At 44.8% G+C, this 19,213-nt stretch overlaps 1 protein-coding gene across 14 annotated transcripts in view; it reads left to right on the plus strand.

Moving 5' to 3' along the window:
• The window catches only part of MTMR3 (myotubularin related protein 3), a 151,927-nt gene that overhangs the window by 126,203 nt on the left and 6,511 nt on the right, over positions 1-19,213 (plus strand). For 8 of the 14 annotated variants that reach the window (XM_058690761.1, XM_058690763.1, XM_058690758.1 and 5 more), the window contains 11 exons: positions 3,068-3,273; positions 3,774-3,905; positions 5,166-5,277; positions 8,009-8,204; positions 9,225-9,410; positions 12,455-12,625; positions 13,735-13,880; positions 14,872-16,288; positions 17,448-17,558; positions 18,031-18,119; positions 18,898-18,924. In XM_058690761.1, coding sequence (XP_058546744.1) covers positions 3,068-3,273; positions 3,774-3,905; positions 5,166-5,277; positions 8,009-8,204; positions 9,225-9,410; positions 12,455-12,625; positions 13,735-13,880; positions 14,872-16,288; positions 17,448-17,558; positions 18,031-18,119; positions 18,898-18,924 — 2,793 coding nt within the window. The remainder of the gene's footprint in view (positions 1-3,067; positions 3,274-3,773; positions 3,906-5,165; positions 5,278-8,008; positions 8,205-9,224; positions 9,411-12,454; positions 12,626-13,734; positions 13,881-14,871; positions 16,289-17,447; positions 17,559-18,030; positions 18,120-18,897; positions 18,925-19,213) is intronic. The other 6 variants (XM_058690769.1, XM_058690772.1, XM_058690766.1 and 3 more) reach the window with 3 other exon arrangements.

A 19,213-nucleotide genomic window follows, 5' to 3' on the forward strand; every position in this document is an offset into this window, starting at 1 on the left:
AGGGTTTTTTTCCCAATCCTTTCTAGAGACCATAGAGTATATATAAATGAAATTTTTTATTTCCAATTTCTCTGAGAAAATCTCTCAAAGCATTACAAATGACAGTTCCTTAGTATAGTTACATAAAATCAGGCTTCTAGGAACTAGCCTCTGTTTTGGAAAATGTGTCTTGTATTTTCCCTAACTGGGTTGTTAAATTATTGGGGAGCTTTGTCAGGGGTATGTTGAATAATGTTCTGGAGATACTCTGCCACTCTCTGCTTTGCCAGCCCAAGTGGCAAGATACTTCCGAAACCAGCATACATTTATGGAATTTAGTTGTCTATAGACTGCAGTAATGATTCCTGAGGTTGCTAGCAGAAGTTACCTGACAGCACCACGCTGAACCAGCGCCTGATTTGTGTTTTTTCCCCACTGTGATGAGACAGTGTTTAATTGGATTGATCACTGAAGACAGAGATGGTGCAAAGGGCATCCATCTGTAGTGCAAATCACAGTTCCCCCTCTTCGTGCAGAGTGGTTATTAGAAATTTCTAGTCATTTAGAGAGCTTGCCCAACACTAACTTAGGGATAGTTTAAATATGTACGTGTTTCTATATAAAATTGAAGCCTCTGTGTTCAGTAGGGGACTCATCCATTTGGATATCTTAATTTTTATACTTTTTCCTGATTTTTTGTTAAAATGGTAGAAATATTCTTTAGTGATTTTTAGCTGTATTGCTTTAGTTCTTGATCATGTGGTCTGAAGCATTTTAGAAGACTGCAGAAAACTGCTTAGTGCAACAGCTCAGTTGCAGTCTAGCTGTAAAGTACCATTACCCTTAAAACCCAAGATCCAAGCTGAAGAGTGCCATCTTGTGTTCCTCTTGGGCACTGTTGGGAAGCATTGCAGAGAAAGAGGATGCTCAGGAAAGGCCCTGCCAGCCTCTTTTGTGAAGGTTTGGCATCATTCGGCTCAGTTGTTATCAGTGCCTATTATATATGCTAGTTGGTATTTTAGGGATTAGTGAGGTTCTATTTCCAGTTGGGCTCCTTTCAGCAGGTGAGCCGGTTGAGCATATTGGCAATATACAAGTTGTTTCCTTGTCTCTCTCTGTGAGGGAGGATCTAAAAACTACAAGCAAACTGATGGTTCCAATGGAATTTGGTCATTGCCAAATTTAATTGGCTGTTCATGAGCTTTAGGATTAATAACAAAAATCTTTCTTACATTGTTCCTTGAAGGTGTCACATAGATTCAATAGTATGTTTTATTTACATCCGTCTGTATGTTAAATATGTGTTATGTGTGTGCATGCATGTGTATGTGTTTAGATTTTAATGGGAGGTAAGAAATTGATAGTTCCCCCCAGGATATAGGATTGGGAGACATTTAATTTTTTTGCTTACTAACTTATTACTCTTCTTAGTTTTCTAATCAAAGGATTACTTTTATAACTTTTTGAAAACCACTTTAAGATTGTCACATACAGTTCACCCTTTTAATGCGTTCAGTTTGATTTTTTTTTTTTTTTTGCGTATTCACAGAGTTGTGTAACCATCACTACAGTCAGTTTTAGTACACCGTTACCACCTCAGAAAGAAACTCCAGATCCATTAGTAGTCACTCTTTATTCCCTCCCTCCCCAAGCCCCCTAGCCCAGGTTGCTAGTAATCTACTTTGCCACTATAGATTTGCCTATTCTGGACACTTCTAATAAACAGAATCATACCATATGTGAACTTTTGTGACTAACTTCTTTCACTTAGCATAACATACTCCAGGTTCATCCATGGTATAGCATTTATTGGAACTTTGTACCTTTTGATTGCCAAATCTTACTTTTATAACTTTTTAATTGCTAAAATCACCTAAATTCCTAACGAGGAAAATACTGGGTTTTAATAGCATTTTGAAGTAGACTTTTGAGTAAGATTTCTGGTCTTAAGAAAGAATCTGTTGGAGTATAGCTCACTGAGCTATCTGCCTATAATAAGAGCAGTTTATGAGTCATGAAATCTCAGGGGATTTTGTAGAGTAGTCCACTGTGGGTCAGGTAAGTGTTTGAGTCCCAAAGGTGGGATCTTGTTTTGAAAAGAATCTCCAAAGCCAACCATAAGTGCACAGTTGCTGCAGTGGGGCCCTCAGAAGTTGGTGTGAAAACAAATTTTCCTGTTTCAACATCTGTTATGCCAGGATTTTCAGGGGCAGTATTAAAAAGGAGAGATTAGTGTTTCATTATTGAGTAGCAGAATTAGTGTAGTATTTGTAGATTATTTCTTACCTGATTTTCCAAAAATAAATTTTAAGTCAAACATTTACTTTATGCATATTAATTTGTTTTTTCTAAGAGAACACGTTTATTATTTTGTTGGTAACTCTACAAAGGTTTCTAAAATAGTACAGTATTTGAGAAAGATCCAGATAGGTTTTGTTGTTTGTTCCTGTTGCTATAGAAGATTTCTGCCCTTAGATGACTTGAAGCTAACTTTACATCAGTTTCACTTATCTGTATTCACGCTCTTCATTAATGCATTTAAAATCTACTACCGGGGCGCCTGGGTGGCTCAGTCGGTTAAGCGTCCGACTTCAGCTCAGGTCACGATCTCGCGGTCCGCAAGTTCGAGCCCCGCGTCGGGCTCTGGGCTGATGGCTCAGAGCCTGGAGCCTGCTTCGGATTCTGTGTCTCCCTCTCTCTCTGCCCCTCCCCCATTCATGCTGTGTCTCTCTCTGTCTCAAAAATAAATAAACATTAAAAAAAAAAAATTTTAGGGGCGCCTGGGTGGCGCAGTCGGTTAAGCGTCCGACTTCAGCCAGGTCACGATCTTGCGGTCTGTGAGTTCGAGCCCCACGTCGGGCTCTGGGCTGATGGCTCAGAGCCTGTTTCTGATTCTGTGTCTCCCTCTCTCTGACCCTCCCCCGCTCATGCTCTGTCTCTCTCTGTCCCAAAAATAAATAAAAAACGTTGAAAAAAAAATTAAAAAAAAAAAAAAAATTTTAAATCTACTACCTTACTTTTTGAGCACAGAGCATCTGAATGGGACCACTGAGATGGGTATAGTTGTTGTTTCTTGTTGCTTGTGCAGGCACCAGAGCAACGGAGCTGTCATTGCCCGCTGTGGACAGCCGGAGGTCAGCTGGTGGGGCTGGCGAAATGCTGATGATGAGCATCTGGTGCAGTCAGTAGCCAAAGCTTGTGCCTCTGATTCCCGATCAAGTGGCAGCAAGCTGTCAACTAGGAACAGTTCTCGAGACTTTCCAAATGCAGGAGACCTTTCCGATGTGGAGTTTGGTAAGATGCTCCCTAGACCAATGGCAGCAATTTTTATAGTGTCTTGTGAGAACTTTTTCTTGAAATGGCCTTCTCCTTGTAAGACATAGAATCTGTTTCATAGGAGAGAGCAGGCGAAGCTTTAATTGATAGGATTATTTGAGGAGTCACACATCTTGACAAAGAACCAGAAGACTCTTTAAGACTTGGCTTACTAGGACTAGAGTGTTGGTTGTCTTTCTTGTCACTGTGACAAGAATGGAGTATATACGCGATAGGGGACCTGGAGTGTCTCCAGACCATAGCAGGAGACACCAGCCTTCATTAAAGGAGTACACATGTAGAAATGAGATAAAGGAGGTTATAGGAAGAAGTCCTGTATATCAAGCGTTCTTGTTAGGTGGGTTTCACTTAATTGAGGTTTTGTTTGTTATTATAACAGGTGTTTTTGGTTCTTATTTTGTACAATTCTGGGAGAGATGGGTTCATTCAGTTTTCATCCCCACTCCTGATGTTCCTAGATTCTTCTCTGTCCAATGCTTCGGGAGCAGAAAGTTTAGCCATCCAACCGCAGAAGCTTTTGATCTTGGATGCACGCTCCTATGCAGCAGCGGTGGCAAACCGAGCCAAAGGAGGAGGCTGTGAATGCCCAGGTGAGGTGTACAGTGCTCTATCCCATAACACTGTTCTTGTGAGCTCAGCTCATGCCCAGTTGGGTCTTAGTTCTCATTTTGAAATGAATGGCAAACCGTGTTCCTCAGCTGTCTTGAGAGAGCCAGAACTGTTTGGATTCTTAACGCTGTAGTTTATTTTCAGGGAAGAAACAGAGGATGAGGTGCATTGAAACCAAATAATCGGTTATTTTCCCAACCTTTAAGTGATTAAAAATAAATAAATTAAAAAAAAGTAAGTCCTCCCCTGTAGTAAGTAAGGCCTGTTCATGTTTGCAAGTTGCTTCTTTAAGTGGCTCAATTTCTCAGCCTTCTGAAAGCTTTTTGTTGCCTTTGACAGTGGGTTTACTCATTACTGACCTCACAGGAAACTCCCACATGGCTTCTACATAGAAAACCTGAGGTGGGAATTGAAGCAGCAAATACTGAATTCTAGCAAAGCACCTCCGTCCTGACCTGTAGCATCCCTACTATTTGAATGCTGGCTTTCTCCAGGAAGGGATCCCTTTAGTGCCAGATGTGTGCTGATGGAGCAAGTAGTGGCACCAAGCTCCTTATTCAGATGTGATTTAAACTGGAAGTTAAAAGCAGTTGTACCAAGGTGAAATTTGAATGCATAAAACGCATTGTTCTGCCAGCTTCTTTTCAAAGAAATTCCAGAGCTACAAGTTAGAAATGGCCCCAGAAGTAAACCTGGGGTCAGATGGAAGGATGTAGATCTTTTTTTTTTTTTATTTTTTTATTTTATTTTTTTTTTTTTCAACGTTTATTTATTTTTGGGACAGAGAGAGACAGAGCATGAACGGGAGAGGGGCAGAGAGAGAGGGAGACACAGAATCGGAAACAGGCTCCATGCTCCGAGCCATCAGCCCAGAGCCTGACGCGGGGCTCGAACTCACGGACCGCGAGATCGTGACCTGGCTGAAGTCGGACGCCCAACCGACTGCGCCACCCAGGCGCCCCGGAAGGATGTAGATCTTTAAAAAAAAAAAAAAAAAAAAAAAGAAAAAAAGCTTGTTTTATGTCCATATCTTCACAAATCTTCCTTTTTGCAAAAACAGCTAAAATTCAAGCACCGTTTCCTCTCATAAAGGACTGGACTAATAGGCATCAAAACATTTCAGTTTCATTAGTCAGCAGCTATAGTGGGTTTGTTTTATAGCCAGTTTGCTACTTTTAAATTTAGCCATGTGGGCTTTAAATTTAACATATTTTTGTTCTTTTTATTGTTGTTCTCTGCAGAGTATTACCCGAACTGTGAAGTAGTGTTTATGGGGATGGCAAATATTCATTCAATCCGGAGGAGTTTTCAGTCTCTGCGGTTGCTGTGCACACAGATGCCTGATCCGGGAAAGTAAGACCTTGGCCTTAGCTTTAATTTTGTGTTGCTTTTTTCGAAAAGTGAGTTTAGAGGTGTCTTTTCTTCTGTTTCTTGATACACTTCAGTTTTACTTTCAGTCCCTGTAGGCATTCTGCTTTCTGTGTTAGCACAAGCACACAAAAGAGATGCTGGAGAAACATCTAGCCCTTTGGAAGGTTTAAAGATGTGGAGCACAGAACAGATCTCAGTCCTCAGAAAAGCACTACCTTCTTCTTTTTCCTGGGACCTCTTCCTTCTCTTCTACATTGTTTTTGGCTCATTTTTAATTCTTTGGTTTTTGACATCTTGCAGTGACACTTACCTGCCTTAAGCTGGGTGGGATGTTTTACCTTGAAGAGTCAAAGTTTATTCATCATATTCTAAAAAGGGTTAAGCTGTCTTTAAACCTTCTGTTAGGGGAGTTCCTTTTACATTTCCTTCTGATTCCTAAACTACCTCCTCTTACATACTAAGAGCATTACCAGATTTTTATTGCTTATTAAAAATGAATGGCTGGCATTTGCAGTGAGATAGGTGAATTAACACCCCCGCCTCTCAAGGGAACTGATTACTGATTGAATACGAGATAAATTAGCAAGAATCCTCTGTAAAACAAATGTGGACAGATAAATATTTAAAAGTCCTCGTTTTACTATTTCAGGAAGCCAAAAATGGTGCAGAGAAGACAGAATTTTCTCTTTTCTTTGTGTTGGAGCCCATAGCTATTTCCCTGGGTTCTGTCCAGTAGATCTCCTGATCACGTCAAGTTTTGCAGAATTCCTTGATTTATTGAGCCAAATGGCTGCCTGAACCACTTGTACTAACTCCTGGTAGCAAATGATTAAATTCATCACAGTTGGAAAAAGCCCAGAGGGTGAAGCAGTTGTCCTTGGGGAAAAGCCTGAGCAAAGGAATGAGTTTGCTGCTCTGCTTTGGGGATTAGCAGCTTGTATCTGCTACACATTTACAGAACCCGGCTAGCAGTACTCTCATCTCCAAAGGTGGGGCACTGAAAGAGCCTGGTTGAGGACTCACAAGATCTGCCACTAATTGACTCTGTGACTTTGGCCAAATGGCTAAGTTACTGTGGGTATCAGTTTTCCTATTTATAAAATGAAAGGGATAGAATCAACACTACCTCATCTCAAATATCTGTATTTAAAAATTCTTTATTTAAAAGCTATTTTTTAAACTCAGAGTCAGAAAGATGTAATTGGCCCATACCTGGTCAAAAGGAATGTCTGGGGATTTTATTAAGGAAAAAGGTAATGCTTTGCCTGTTTTTTGGCAGCAAATCATAAGGCAGTACTGAAGCCTCCCTTGTGGGTAAAAAGAAGCCCTGGCAGTGGTGGGATCAGCTATAAGCAAGCCCCTCCACCCTTGTTGGAGGCCGTGGAGGGCTAGGGCATTGTGTGTTTCTGCTCCAGTCTGGGAATCAAACAAGGGAGTGTGGAGTGTCTCAGAACCTCCCTGGTTAGCTGATTGTGGGGTGTAGTGTAGGCATGTTCTTGCCTAGTGTTGGCAGAAGGCTTCTCAGAGCCCCCTGACAGAAGTATTTATTCCCTCCTTTGATTTAGTGTTTGAAGGGCTAGACTGCTGTCTTAACTACAAATCTGATCACATTTTGGAGAAATTAGAGCTTTTGGGGGGTGGGGATGTAAGGAGTGGAATTCATGACATGCACGAGGAACAAAATGTCAATATAGTTAAAAAAAAAAAAAAAAAAAAAAGTTTGTGATTACTCCCAAGCAGTAATTCTTGGGATCAGGTATCTCTTGAAGGTGTTTTCGAAAGAAGGTTCTTCTAGATCCCTGCTGAATCCAGTCTATATTAAGTCCAGTAATACTATGTAGCCATTAGTGTACTAATTTGTATGAATCTTAAGTCATTAGTATGGGCCAACCCAGTTTTAGTCAATAGAAATTCAAGATTTTGGTGTTAGGGTGTAGGGAGCAGGTGCTGTTGTCTGTGCTATTTTTAAATGTGGCATCTGGCTTACATCTCCTTATAGACACATTTGTATGTGTGTTATTTGTGTAAGTATATATATGTGTGTGTATACACACACATGACAAGTTTTTGAGAACTTGTTGGGTATAGTTGCTGATCATGAAATATAAGTACTTACTGTTTTTTTATGTCTGAATAGCTGCATTTCCTTCAGGAGAAGACTCCAGAACTACTCTTCCTGTACTGAGTTATATAACTACCATGGACTGAAAAATATTAAATGTTAATTGTCTTAAGTTAGCCATAAGATTTCTGGAAAAAATTCCTATTGTCCTGTTTCTGAAGCTGCCCTCTATTGCATAGAGGCCTCATCTTATGAGATGAGAGCTTAGGCCTCATCTTTGTACATGCTTTGTAAAGACGGAGGTTGTTTTATTTTGGCAGTGTTTTATTTGGAGGGAAAAATCCTTGGGAATTGCTTCTTAATTTCATGGCTATTTGGCATGATGCAGTAAATCATACAAATCAGGATTTCCTCATCCTCCCTTTTTTTTTTTTTTTTTTTTTTTTTGAAAGAGCAAGCATGCATGGGGGGAGGGGCAGAGGGAGAGCAAGAGAATCTTAAGCAGGTGGCACATTCAGCATGGAGCCCTGATATGGGGCTTGATTCCATGATGCTGGGATTGTGACCTGAGCTGAAATCAGGAGTCAGATGCTCAACTGACTGAGCCACCCAGGCACCCTTCCTTATCCCCTTCTGTTTTTATTTTTATAGTTGGCTCTCAGCTCTTGAAGGCACAAAATGGCTCCATCACCTGTCTGTGCTTCTGAAGTCAGCACTTCTGGTAGTGCACGCTGTGGATCGTGATCAGCGGCCAGTACTAGCACATTGCTCAGATGGCTGGGACCGCACTCCCCAGATTGTGGCATTGGCTAAGCTCTTGCTGGATCCTTATTACCGAACCATAGAGGTGGGTGCATCCAAAGAGTAGGATTTGGTACTTCAGTACAAGTTGGGGAAACCTTGGAGGGTTTTATGGTCAGTTTTGGTCTTGGTGGTTAAGTCTAAAGAAAATGAAATTTGTTTTTAAATCTTTCATCCTTTACCTTGAGCTAACTTATGGTGGTGCCTGCCATCATTCTTGTGCCATTTTATAAAATGGAGCAGATTGTGGATAACAAGGTATTGAGAATACAGATGTGTTTTCCTTTGCACTCTACTTGGAAAAGTTTTGGCTACCCCCGGAAAATGGGGCTTCTGTAAAAGAATCTTGGCATGCTTATTATGGTAATAATGGGTCCAGATATCACTACAGTGTTCTGTGAAGAAAGCCCTACTCTGAAAGAACCACATGTTGGGTTAAAGATGTAAGAAAAACCATAAAGGTGTCCTAAAATAGATGTAAATCTGGAATGGGGAAAGATTTTAGAAACAATACTTTCTTTGTAAGTATAACACAAAATACAGAACTAAAAAATTAGAAAAAAATGTGGCTTTTGTATAGTGAATGAAAGAGGCTAAAAAGTATAGACTCAAGAAAGGCTCAGATAAATGCTTAGTACCCTTTTGATGATTATGGAATGGAGTAGAGGGAAGTGGAAAATTGCCCTAAGCCTGTGTCCCATGGAGCTTATGGCCGTGGGGCTGGGTTAGGTGTTTCTGTTGGCCTTCCTGGGAGCTTGTTTTTTTTTTTTTTTTTTTTTTTTTTGGGACAGAGAGAGACAGAGCATGAACGGGGGAGGGGCAGAGAGAGAGGGAGACACAGAATCGGAAACAGGCTCCAGGCTCCGAGCCATCAGCCCAGAGCCTGACGCGGGGCTCGAACTCACGGACCGCGAGATCGTGACCTGGCTGAAGTCGGACGCTTAACCGACTGCGCCACCCAGGCGCCCCCCTGGGAGCTTGTTAAAAGGGATTGCTGCTCTTAATCCTGACAGGCTTGGGACTGTCACAGGCTCGACAGACAAGCACAAATGGTCTCTCCCTGCAGGGTTTCCAGGTCCTTGTGGAGATGGAGTGGCTGGATTTTGGACACAAGTTTGCTGACCGGTGTGGTCATGGGGAGAACTCAGATGATCTGAACGAACGCTGCCCGGTGTTTCTCCAGTGGCTTGACTGCGTTCATCAGCTTCAGAGGCAATTTCCTTGCTCTTTTGAGTTCAATGAAGCATTCCTTGTGAGTTTGGGCTTGTGATTCTTCATTTTGGGGACTTTCTAAAATGGGGATGTCAATGCAAATGTTAGCTAGTTTTTACATGAAACGATACATCCTTTTTAGAATTTAATAAGGAGCCATTCTCTTATTTTTAATTAAAAATAATGTATGGGTTTATTCAGTGAATCCAAGTGTGTTAGGTCTGCATAAAGTCTGTGTTGTTTTTTTTAAAAATTTTTAAAAATGTTTATTCATTTTTGAGAGAGAGACACACACACACACACAGACATGGTACAGGCAGGGGAGGGACAGAGAAAAAGAGAGACATAGAATCCAAAGCAGGCTCTGAGCTCTCAGCCCAGAGCCTGACCTGATGCAAGACTCGAACTCACAAACCCTAGATCATGACATGAGCCAAAGTCAGACACATAATTGACTGAGCCACCCAGGTGCCCCAAGTCTCTGTATCATTTTAAACTTAGGTTTTATTTTTTAAAGTTTATTATTTATTTTGAGAGAAAGCATGCAAGTGGGGCAGAGGCAGAGAAGGGGAGAGAGAGAAAGAATCCCAAGCAGGCCTCACACCATCAGCGCAGAGCCTGATGTGGGGCACCAACCCACAAAATGCAAGACCATGACCTGAGCTTGAAGTTGGACACTCAGCCGACTGAACCACCCACTCACCCCTAAACTTAGCTTTTAAAATAGATGATGGAGTTTGGGGCGCCTGGGTGGCTCAGTTGGTTGAGCGTCTGACTTTGGCTCAGGTCATGATCTCACGGTTCGTGGGTTCAGGCTCTGTGCTGACAGCTCAGAGCCTGGAGCCTGCTTCAGATTCTGTGTCTCCCTCTCTCTCTGCTGCTCCCCTACTCACACTGTGTCTCTCTCTCAAAAATAAAGATTAAAAATTTTTTTTAAAAAAATAGATGATAGGGCAGGTGAAGGGAAAGAAATAGATGATAGAAGTCCTAAGTAGTTAGAAATAATAGGGGTGCTAGGCTGGCTCGGTGGAGCATGACTCTTGATCTTGGGGTTGTAAGTTCGAGTCCCGCCTTGAGTGTAGAGATTACTTAAAGCTAAAATCTTAAAGAAAAGAAAAAGAATGGCATATCCTCTGCTCCCTCCAGTCCATCTGCCAACCCCCCTGCATGTGTTCCATACTTCCTGCCCCCCTCCTTTGACAGAGAACTCCCTGCCCTTGCCCTGTTCCAGCTCTTCCCTCCCAGCTCCCACTGCCTGTCTTCTGCTCGGCTGCATGGCGCCAGCCTTTCCCTCTCTACTACATTGTTGCCATTAATACATAAACATAGCCTAGTGCCTCCCATCTCCTCAAAACCCTTTCTCAGCCTTGCATCTCTTGCCAGCTATTTGTCTCATTTTCTGTATTTCATTTCTTCATGGTAGAGCTCCTCAAGTCTTCTGCATTTACTGTCTCAAATTCTTTTTTTCCTTTTTTCCTATTTCCTCTTAAACCCGCTCTAGTCAGGTGTTCACCCCACCAGTTTACCAGAGCTGTGACCTTCATATTAATCCATTAATCAGCTCTCAGTTTCATCTTGTGAAGAACATTTTTTTTAACTGAGGTATAATGGACAATATAACATAGTATTGATTTCAGGTATACAACATAATTCAGTATTTATATATTGTAAAATGATCACAATAAGTAGTTAACATCAATCACCACACACATTTTTTTCTTATGATGAGAACTTTCAAGATCTCCCTTAGCAACTTTCAAATATGCAATAGAGTATTACTACCTGTGGTCACCATGCTGTGCATTACATCTCCATGACTTGTTTTATAACTGGCAGTTTGTATCTTAGACTGTCTTCGTTTTACTGTTTGGTACTGTGTAATCACACCAGTCTTGAAACCCTTTCTTCAGTTGATTCCCAGCACATACTGTCCCTCATTTCTTCCCTGCCTCACTAGCTGGTCTGTCTCCTGTTCTTCCTTATCTCCCCATTGCTGAATGTTGGAATGCTCCAGGGCTTAGCCTCCAAGGTACTTCTGTATCTTATTGCCTCTTGGGGGATTTCATCCAGTCCGATACCTGTAATTACTCTCCATGATTCCCACGTTTATAATAATGTCTTCAGCTTAGATCTCTCCACTAACTCCAGACTCACATATCCAACTATGACTGCTCAGTATCTCCATGTAGATGTCCTAATGGTATTTCAGACTTTTCCTGTTCAAAGCTTGATTCTTGATTTCCATATCTCTCCCCCCCCAAATCTGATCTTCCAAGAGGTCTTCCACCTAACCAAGTGGCAACTCAGTCCTTCCATTTATTTAGGGCACAGTTATTTAGTCACAGTTCTTAAAGTGGCCTGCAGAGCAATACTAGCGGTTTCTTGTCTGCATTCATTTCCTACCATTCCCTTCCTTGTGCAGTATCCTTCGGTCACACTGGCCTCCTGTTCCTTGGAAATTGCAAACACACACTCACCTCAAGACGTGCTGGCTATTGCCTCTGCCGGGAGCATTTCCCCCTCAGATACCCACTTGCTCTTTCACTTCCTTCCCCTGCTGCCCTGCATGTGTCCTGTCCTGCTTACCCTGCCTTACTGTGGTCCACAGCATTGGTCACCCCTTCCCCACAACTAGAACCAGCTCCATGAGGGCAGGATAGTTGCTGTCCAGGACCCACAGAAATGTCATTAATGACCTGTTGAGTGAAAAGTTGTTTGGGGTTTTTCAGTTTTCAGTTCAGCCTTGGATTGCACACTGACTTGCTCCTGTACCCAGTTTATATGCTCTGTTGCTCTTGAGTGTGGCTGTTAACTTAGAACTTCCAGGTTGACAGGAAGTCCAAAAGGAATGGGTGTGCCGACGATCTGTCTTTGTTTCTTTTGACTCAGGATTGGTGGTGGTTGGGGTTGGCGCTCTGGGATTGGTGGTGTGAAAAGGCAGCTCTTGTGTGGCTTAATGTGATTTCCCCACCCTTAACGAGTATGAATTCTGAGTTCTCAGGGGTGTGGGGGAAGGGTGGCTCAGCGGGGCTAACCTTCCTCCAAAGACTGCGCACCCTATTGCTTGATTCTGGACTCCTACAGGTGAAACTGGTGCAACATACCTATTCCTGCCTATTTGGAACATTCCTGTGCAACAATGCCAAGGAGAGAGGGGAAAAGCATACTCAGGAGCGGACATGTTCCGTGTGGTCGCTGCTTCGGGCAGGCAACAAGGCTTTCAAAAACCTACTGTATTCCTCTCAGTCCGAAGCCGTATGTATCCTTCAGCCCTTCTTCTCTGATCAGAAGAAGGAATTTGGGGATGGTGACATGTGGGAGCCTTTTTCAGTAGTGACTGTTTTCTCAAAGGCATCACTGTTGTCTTTGGGTTGGTTGGTTCCACTTTTTTCCATCTGTCCCTATAAAGGCTTGTTTCCTGGTGCAGCTCTGACCTGCTTCTGGTTTGATTTAATACACATCTCTACTTTGTCACTCTAGACACAAATCTTTTCTGGCACCTCTGTCAGAGCTTACCTTACTCCTAGCATGTTCTAACAAGTGGAAGAGGCGCTTAAGTTGACCCCTGGACACCCCTCATAGCTCAGAAGGAGCTGCCAAGAGGCCCCCAGCATCCTTCCAGTGTCATCCACTGGATATCCACTGCAGCTCCTGTCTCAGCAGAAAAACGTGTATGACATTAGCATGTGTGTGTGTGTGAGATTTTCTGCTCACATGGAAAACTGGCAGGCTCTTTAAGACTTTGTTCCTTAAAGGAACACCTTCTGTTAAGCAGAGGAAAGGAGGCTTGCACATCTGTGTTGATACATGGTAATGTTCCTTTTGTCAGAATGCATCTTAAATTCTAAAGAAGTCAAAAGGAGGCTAATCAGAGGTCATATTGCTTTGCTGGATTGTTAATATGCTTCTCACTACATTTAAACAATCAAAAGATTTAAGCTACCTGCTTCTCTCTTTCCTTCAACTGTGCCTGCTGGGAAAGTAACAATACAGGAAGAAAATTCCCTTCTTTTCACATGATTAGTTTAAGTGATCCTAGAAAACAGGTTTGACAGTGTCTTCTGAAGCCACGTTTTTGTGCCAGGAAACACAGTCATCATCCAGTGGAATAACTTACTGGATGAGGGGACGAACTGAGCCAATATAAGAGTCATTCATTCAGTAAAGGGAATCCTAAGAAATCATTTATAAGAAATACATTTCTAAAAATCCTTTTAGATTTTCATGCCCACAAGAAGCAAGAAACGCAGATGGTACAAGGCAAGACCTGTTGGGTGTTCTGGCTTGGTGACTCTTTTTGACCCTCATTTCTAAAGACTTGTTAGGAGTTGTTTAAACCTGTATCCCCACTGCTCTCTCCTCAGGTGCTATACCCTGTATGTCACGTGCGTAACCTGATGCTGTGGAGTGCAGTGTACCTGCCCTGCCCATCCCCGTCCACGCCTGTGGACGACAGCTGTGCACCATATCCAGCCCCTGGCACCAGCCCTGATGATCCGCCTCTGAGCCGGTGAGCCCAGGGTTGATGCCAAGACCTCAAGTCCTGCGTGGGTGTTATTTCTGTGTTGGGACACATCCAAGGCATGGTCAGAGATCATGACATTGTCTGACTCCACACATCTCTCTTAGATTTCTGAGGTTTTCTCAGGGAAGGTATAGGGTTTCAGGCTACAAGGCCATAAGAGCCTCATTTCCTTGAAGGGCCCTGTCACTACGTTGTACTGTTGCATGCACCAAGCAGTTTCTTAGTGATGGAGCAGATCCTTTGGGTTCCTTGTGACCTTCTGGCTTGAGTTGCAGCCACTGCTCTATGCTCCTGCCTTTCTGCCATGATTTTATCTTCTTGGGCTTGAAAGGCAAATGTCAGATGATGGCAAGTTTGGCTTTGCCACATGAGAAATCACTTTATTGGATTCAGACTGTCAAGTAATAAAATAATTTAAAATATTGTAATAGTAGAAAATCAGCAATGCTTACTTTCCTTTGCTCGCTCTGTTGAGAAACATGGCAATATTGTGAACTTTTTATTTATTAAAAAAAATTTTTTTTAATGTTTTATTTTTGAGAGAGACAGAGTGTGAGTGGGGGAGGGGCAGAGAGAGATGGAGACACAGAATCTGAAGCAGGCTCCAAGCTCTGAGCTGTCAGCACAGAGCCCGACACGGGGCTCAAACCCATGAACCATGAGATCACGACCTGAGCTGAAGTCAGATGCCCAACCATCTAAGCCACCCAGGTGCCCCAAGCTTTTTTTTTTAAGTTGCATTTGCTGTTAGTTTGTATGCAGGAGCATGGGATGGGAGGCTGAGAGGAAATTTGCAAACTAGAAGAAGGGCCCATCTAAGGAACTTTGCCTTTCTAGCAGTCTGAGCCTCACTTTAGAGATGCTGTAGCTTCTTAAGTAGCTGCAACAAACCCAGTTATGAAACAACTGTCCGATTGTCTCCTACTTCCTCTGAACAGCCTCAGATTCTCATTTCCCTCAACCTCCTTTTGTTTAGGTTACCAAAGACTAGATCATTTGACAATCTGACCACAGCCTGTGACAACACAGTGCCTCTAGCCAACCGGCGCAGCAGTGACCCGAGCCTGAATGAGAAGTGGCAGGAGCATCGCCGCTCACTGGAATTGAGCAGCCTGGCTGGTCCTGGGGAGGAGCCTCTCGATCCTGACAACCTGGGGAAGCCAACCAAAGTGCTGGGCGGCGCAGAGCTATCTGTTGCAGCTGGAGTGGCCGAGGGGCAGATGGAGAACATTTTGCAAGAGGCCACCAAAGAGGAGAGTGGGATAGAGGAGCCTGCCCATAGAGGGAGCATTGAGATGCGGGAGGTCGAAGAGGAGGCTCTCTTAGGAAAGGAAATCAGGGGGAAGACCCTAGAGGGCTCAACCATTATTCTTCCTCAAGAACCAGAACTGGGTGATGCTGCTCTGACAAACCATCCAGGCACTAGCCTTTCTCTGTTCTCACAGGGTATTCCTGAGCAGCAGGGTGGGCTCAGCATTCTCCCCTGTTCTCTCCAGGAGTCTCCCAGGGGAGAATGTACCCACGAGGTCCCTGTGGAACAGCCTCGAATAGGAGCTATCACAGAAGATAGGGAGGAAGCATTTCTTCCAATCCCAGTAGATGTAAAAGTTGGCTATAGTACCTCACAGTCAAGTTCTCTGCTGCCCTCCCAAGTCCCATTTGAGGCCACAGGACCAAACACGGACAGTTCAATGGACATGTTAATGGAAGGTCAAGTCAAGTCAGAAAGTGGGCCCGAAGGCCATCATAGACCTTGCCTGGTAAACAGTGGCTGGTTCAGTGGCAAGGACATACTTCCTCAAGCCACGGAGCCGCAGTCTTCAGAGAGGAGCCTAGCTGAGAGGCCCCAAGTGGGATCTGTGGTACATAGGACTTCCCCTGGCAGCACCCACAGCCCCACATGTTCTCCTTGTGCCTTGCCTTTAGCCGAATGTAAAGAGGGGCTTGTGTGCAATGGTGCCCTGGAGACCGAAAATAAGGCTTTAGAGCAGCCCCTAGGGCTTAGCACCCTGCAGAAGCACCCCACCCCCAACGGGCACTGCACCAATGGGGAGGCTGGTAGGAGCAAGGACTCACTGAGCCGCCAGTTGTCTGCCACAAGCTGCAGCTCTGCCCACTTACACTCGAGGAACTTGCACCACAAGTGGCTGCACGGCCACTCGGGGAGGCCGTCTACAACGGGCAGCCCTGACCAGCCTTCCCGCAGCCACCTGGACGACGATGGCATGCCTGTGTATACGGACACTATCCAACAGCGCCTGCGTCAGATTGAATCAGGCCACCAGCAGGAAGTGGAGACCTTGAAGAAACAGGTGCAGGAGCTGAGGAGTCGCCTGGAGAGCCAGTACCTGACCAGCTCCCTGCGCTTCAATGGGGACTTTGGGGATGAAGTGGTGAGTAGACCATGGTACCTCCATAGCTGCCCAAGGAGAGGGCACACGGAGGTTGGGTGCTCTTTGTGCCTGGTGCCTGGTGATTAGTACAGATTTCCTAAAGAATTGGAAAGGTGCAGAGTAGTCCTGTTGAGAGGCTAGAGATCAGCCTCAGCCATGTGAACGGCAGTCTGCCTGTTCTTTCCCGCCTTTCTTAACTTTCCACGGGTGTCCTGTTTAGACAGAATAAGAGAGTTAGCACTATGTGGTTGGTCAGATCTCTTTGGAGAGAGGATCATGTTGTAAGAAAGGACACGAACTCTTGGGTAGGATGACATTAGTATGGCAATAGCAGATATTCCTGTCAAATTGTAGTGCCTGTTCTAAACACCCCAGTAGCTAGTAAACTGGGAGCCTCCCCCCAAACCACGCCCCTACCCCAGACATGGGCTGTAGCTGTGAAGGTTTCGTTTAACAGATATTTCTACCTGCCTTCTGGCAGGTGATGGATGGCAAGTAGAAATGGGGAGAAGTATTGGTGTTGGCACTGTCCAGGAGTTAGCACTGATGAGGCCTGGTGACTGGAAGTGGGGCTCTGTGAGGGGAGGTTCTCAGGGAGGTGCTCTCCTTACTTGCTGGGTCTGACTTGTGTTCACATACATGCGTGAGCCTGGCTCTGAAGCAGTCAGCGTACATTAAAGGCGGGCTCATCCAATGACTTTCAGTTTAAACAGACTTCTCCGTTTTTCCTTCATACTAATGATGATTTCTCATTTTCCCAAAGAGTCCTTCAGAGAAAGGAGGACATGCCCAAAGCACTCAGTTTCAACACGTAGATGTAAGTGGCAGGGTTGGATTAACAGACTCACTGGAGCAGCTCACAGAGTTCACACTCCATCCTGGTCACTTCTGCCCCACTCACTTCCTGGAACCCAGGGCCCATCTGTGCACTGCAGAGTCACTGCACACAGCCTTAGATCTGTGTATCTGTCTTCCACCTGAGTTCAGGCCTGTCTCTGCACCTGCTCAACCCATTTCTTGGTGGCTGATGCACCACAGATCTGGCAGCCCTAACACTCAGGCCCACCCGAAGTCCCCGGTGCTCCCTTCTTTTCCAAGCCTTTTCTTCTTCTGGGAGGAGCCAGGTTCATTCTGTTCAGCTGTGTTTGTTTGCCAACAGACTTCAATCCCCGACTCGGAAAGCAATCTGGATCAGAACTGTTTGTCTCGCTGCAGCACAGAGATTTTCTCTGAAGCCAGCTGGGAGCAGGTGGATAAACAGGACACGGAGGTACAGGCTCAGCCCCTGTTCTGAGTGCCGTCCATGCAACTGTTTTATGGTTTTTCTCCACCCCTATCCCTGTCCCATGCCCCTGGCCAAGGAACGACCTCATAGCACGCTTAGCCTTGAGCCTCTGTGAATCTCAGCGCCTGTGAATCTCCATCAAGCCTAGAATTTCTGAGCCAGGGAGACTCAGCAAGGTGGTCCTCTCTCATTGCCTCTGTGGACTGGAGCCTTGCCAGCTCTCATAGTGACCCAGGGTGTTTGCTGCTGCCTGATACTTTATCTCAGGGGAGTTTGGAGTCCCCTCTAGGGAAACGATTTGGACGCCTTTCTTGTACTGCTGACATCAGACCTGCTGGGCTGGTGCCACCAGAGCCAGTATGGTTCTTGTGACTCTTGCTGCCCCCAGCATGGCTCTTGCCGGCTCCAGCTGGATGGCCCATCTCCCGTCACTAACCTGGCCCCATCTGTTTTACAGATGACCCGTTGGCTCCCTGACCACCTGGCTGCCCACTGCTACGCGTGCGACAGCGCCTTCTGGCTCGCCAGCAGGAAGCACCACTGCAGGTGCCGTTGGGGGGTGTGGTGGGTGGGCCAGGGTGTGGAGGCTACATTTTGGCCCTCAGTGCCTGCAGCTTGGAGAGGTGCAGGGATCTGGCTGGCAGTGTTCATCTGAGGCAGACCCTGGGGTCTACAGGACTCCAGCTCGTCTTTTGTGCCTCTGAGATTGGTGTTTGCATTTGGGGTCTTATTTCCAGTTCAGAGTGATCATGATAAAATTTTGAAATGTGCAAATGATGTCCCCTTTTGCTTTGCTTCCTGGATTAGCAGAGCAACAGCCACCACCCAAACTACCATTTCTTATTCCTAGAATACAATTTCTTCCTATTCAACATGGTTGCTATTGGCAAAAACACTTTTCCTGCTGTGGGCAGGGAACTTCATTTGCCTACTTCTTACCTTGCTCCCTGACCCCAAACTTGTTTTCCTTGTGCCAGTAGTGATGAGACCTAGCTGTGGGGACTAGTGGGGACAGCTGAGGACACAGTGTTTAATCCTTAAGGCTCCTGACTTTCTTTCTTTCTTCTTGGTTGGGGTAGTTAGTTGCTAGGGATGTTTTGCCCCAACTGGGGTGGTAGCTGACTGGAGGATGTTCAGTGTTCTTGGGATAGGATGTTTATCTGAATCCTGACATAGTTCACCCACATAAGTGAACCCAGGTAGAAAATGGAACCACTTCTTTGTCTAGAAATGATGCTTCTAGGACTGTGTATCTCTCCACCCTGTGCCCCAAGCCCGAATGACTTTGGTTGGCTTCTCTGAGCTCTCTCTCCCCTCCTTGCAGGGACACTGAACGTGTTGATCAAACGTGGTGAGCATTTACAACAACCTGTCTGTGATGTCTACACATCTACAATAACTTCTCCACACTAACACTGCCATTTCCCCCTCTCTGCACTCATTGGGATAAAGCCGGGGGCTGGGAGTGCAGGCAGACAGGTGGGATTGGGGGGAATCCAAAGCAGCTGACTGAGGAGACTATGAGGGCCAAGTCAGGCTGCAGTCATGCACTCTCTTTCTGCCCACACAGGTCAACCGAGCCATCTTGCTTGTGACTGAGAAGCAGTGCCTCAGCTGGGGCTGGTCTTGTGGAGTAGCCA

Source organism: Neofelis nebulosa, chromosome 11 (genome assembly GCF_028018385.1).
Source record: "Neofelis nebulosa isolate mNeoNeb1 chromosome 11, mNeoNeb1.pri, whole genome shotgun sequence".
Lineage (NCBI taxonomy): Eukaryota > Metazoa > Chordata > Mammalia > Carnivora > Felidae > Neofelis > Neofelis nebulosa.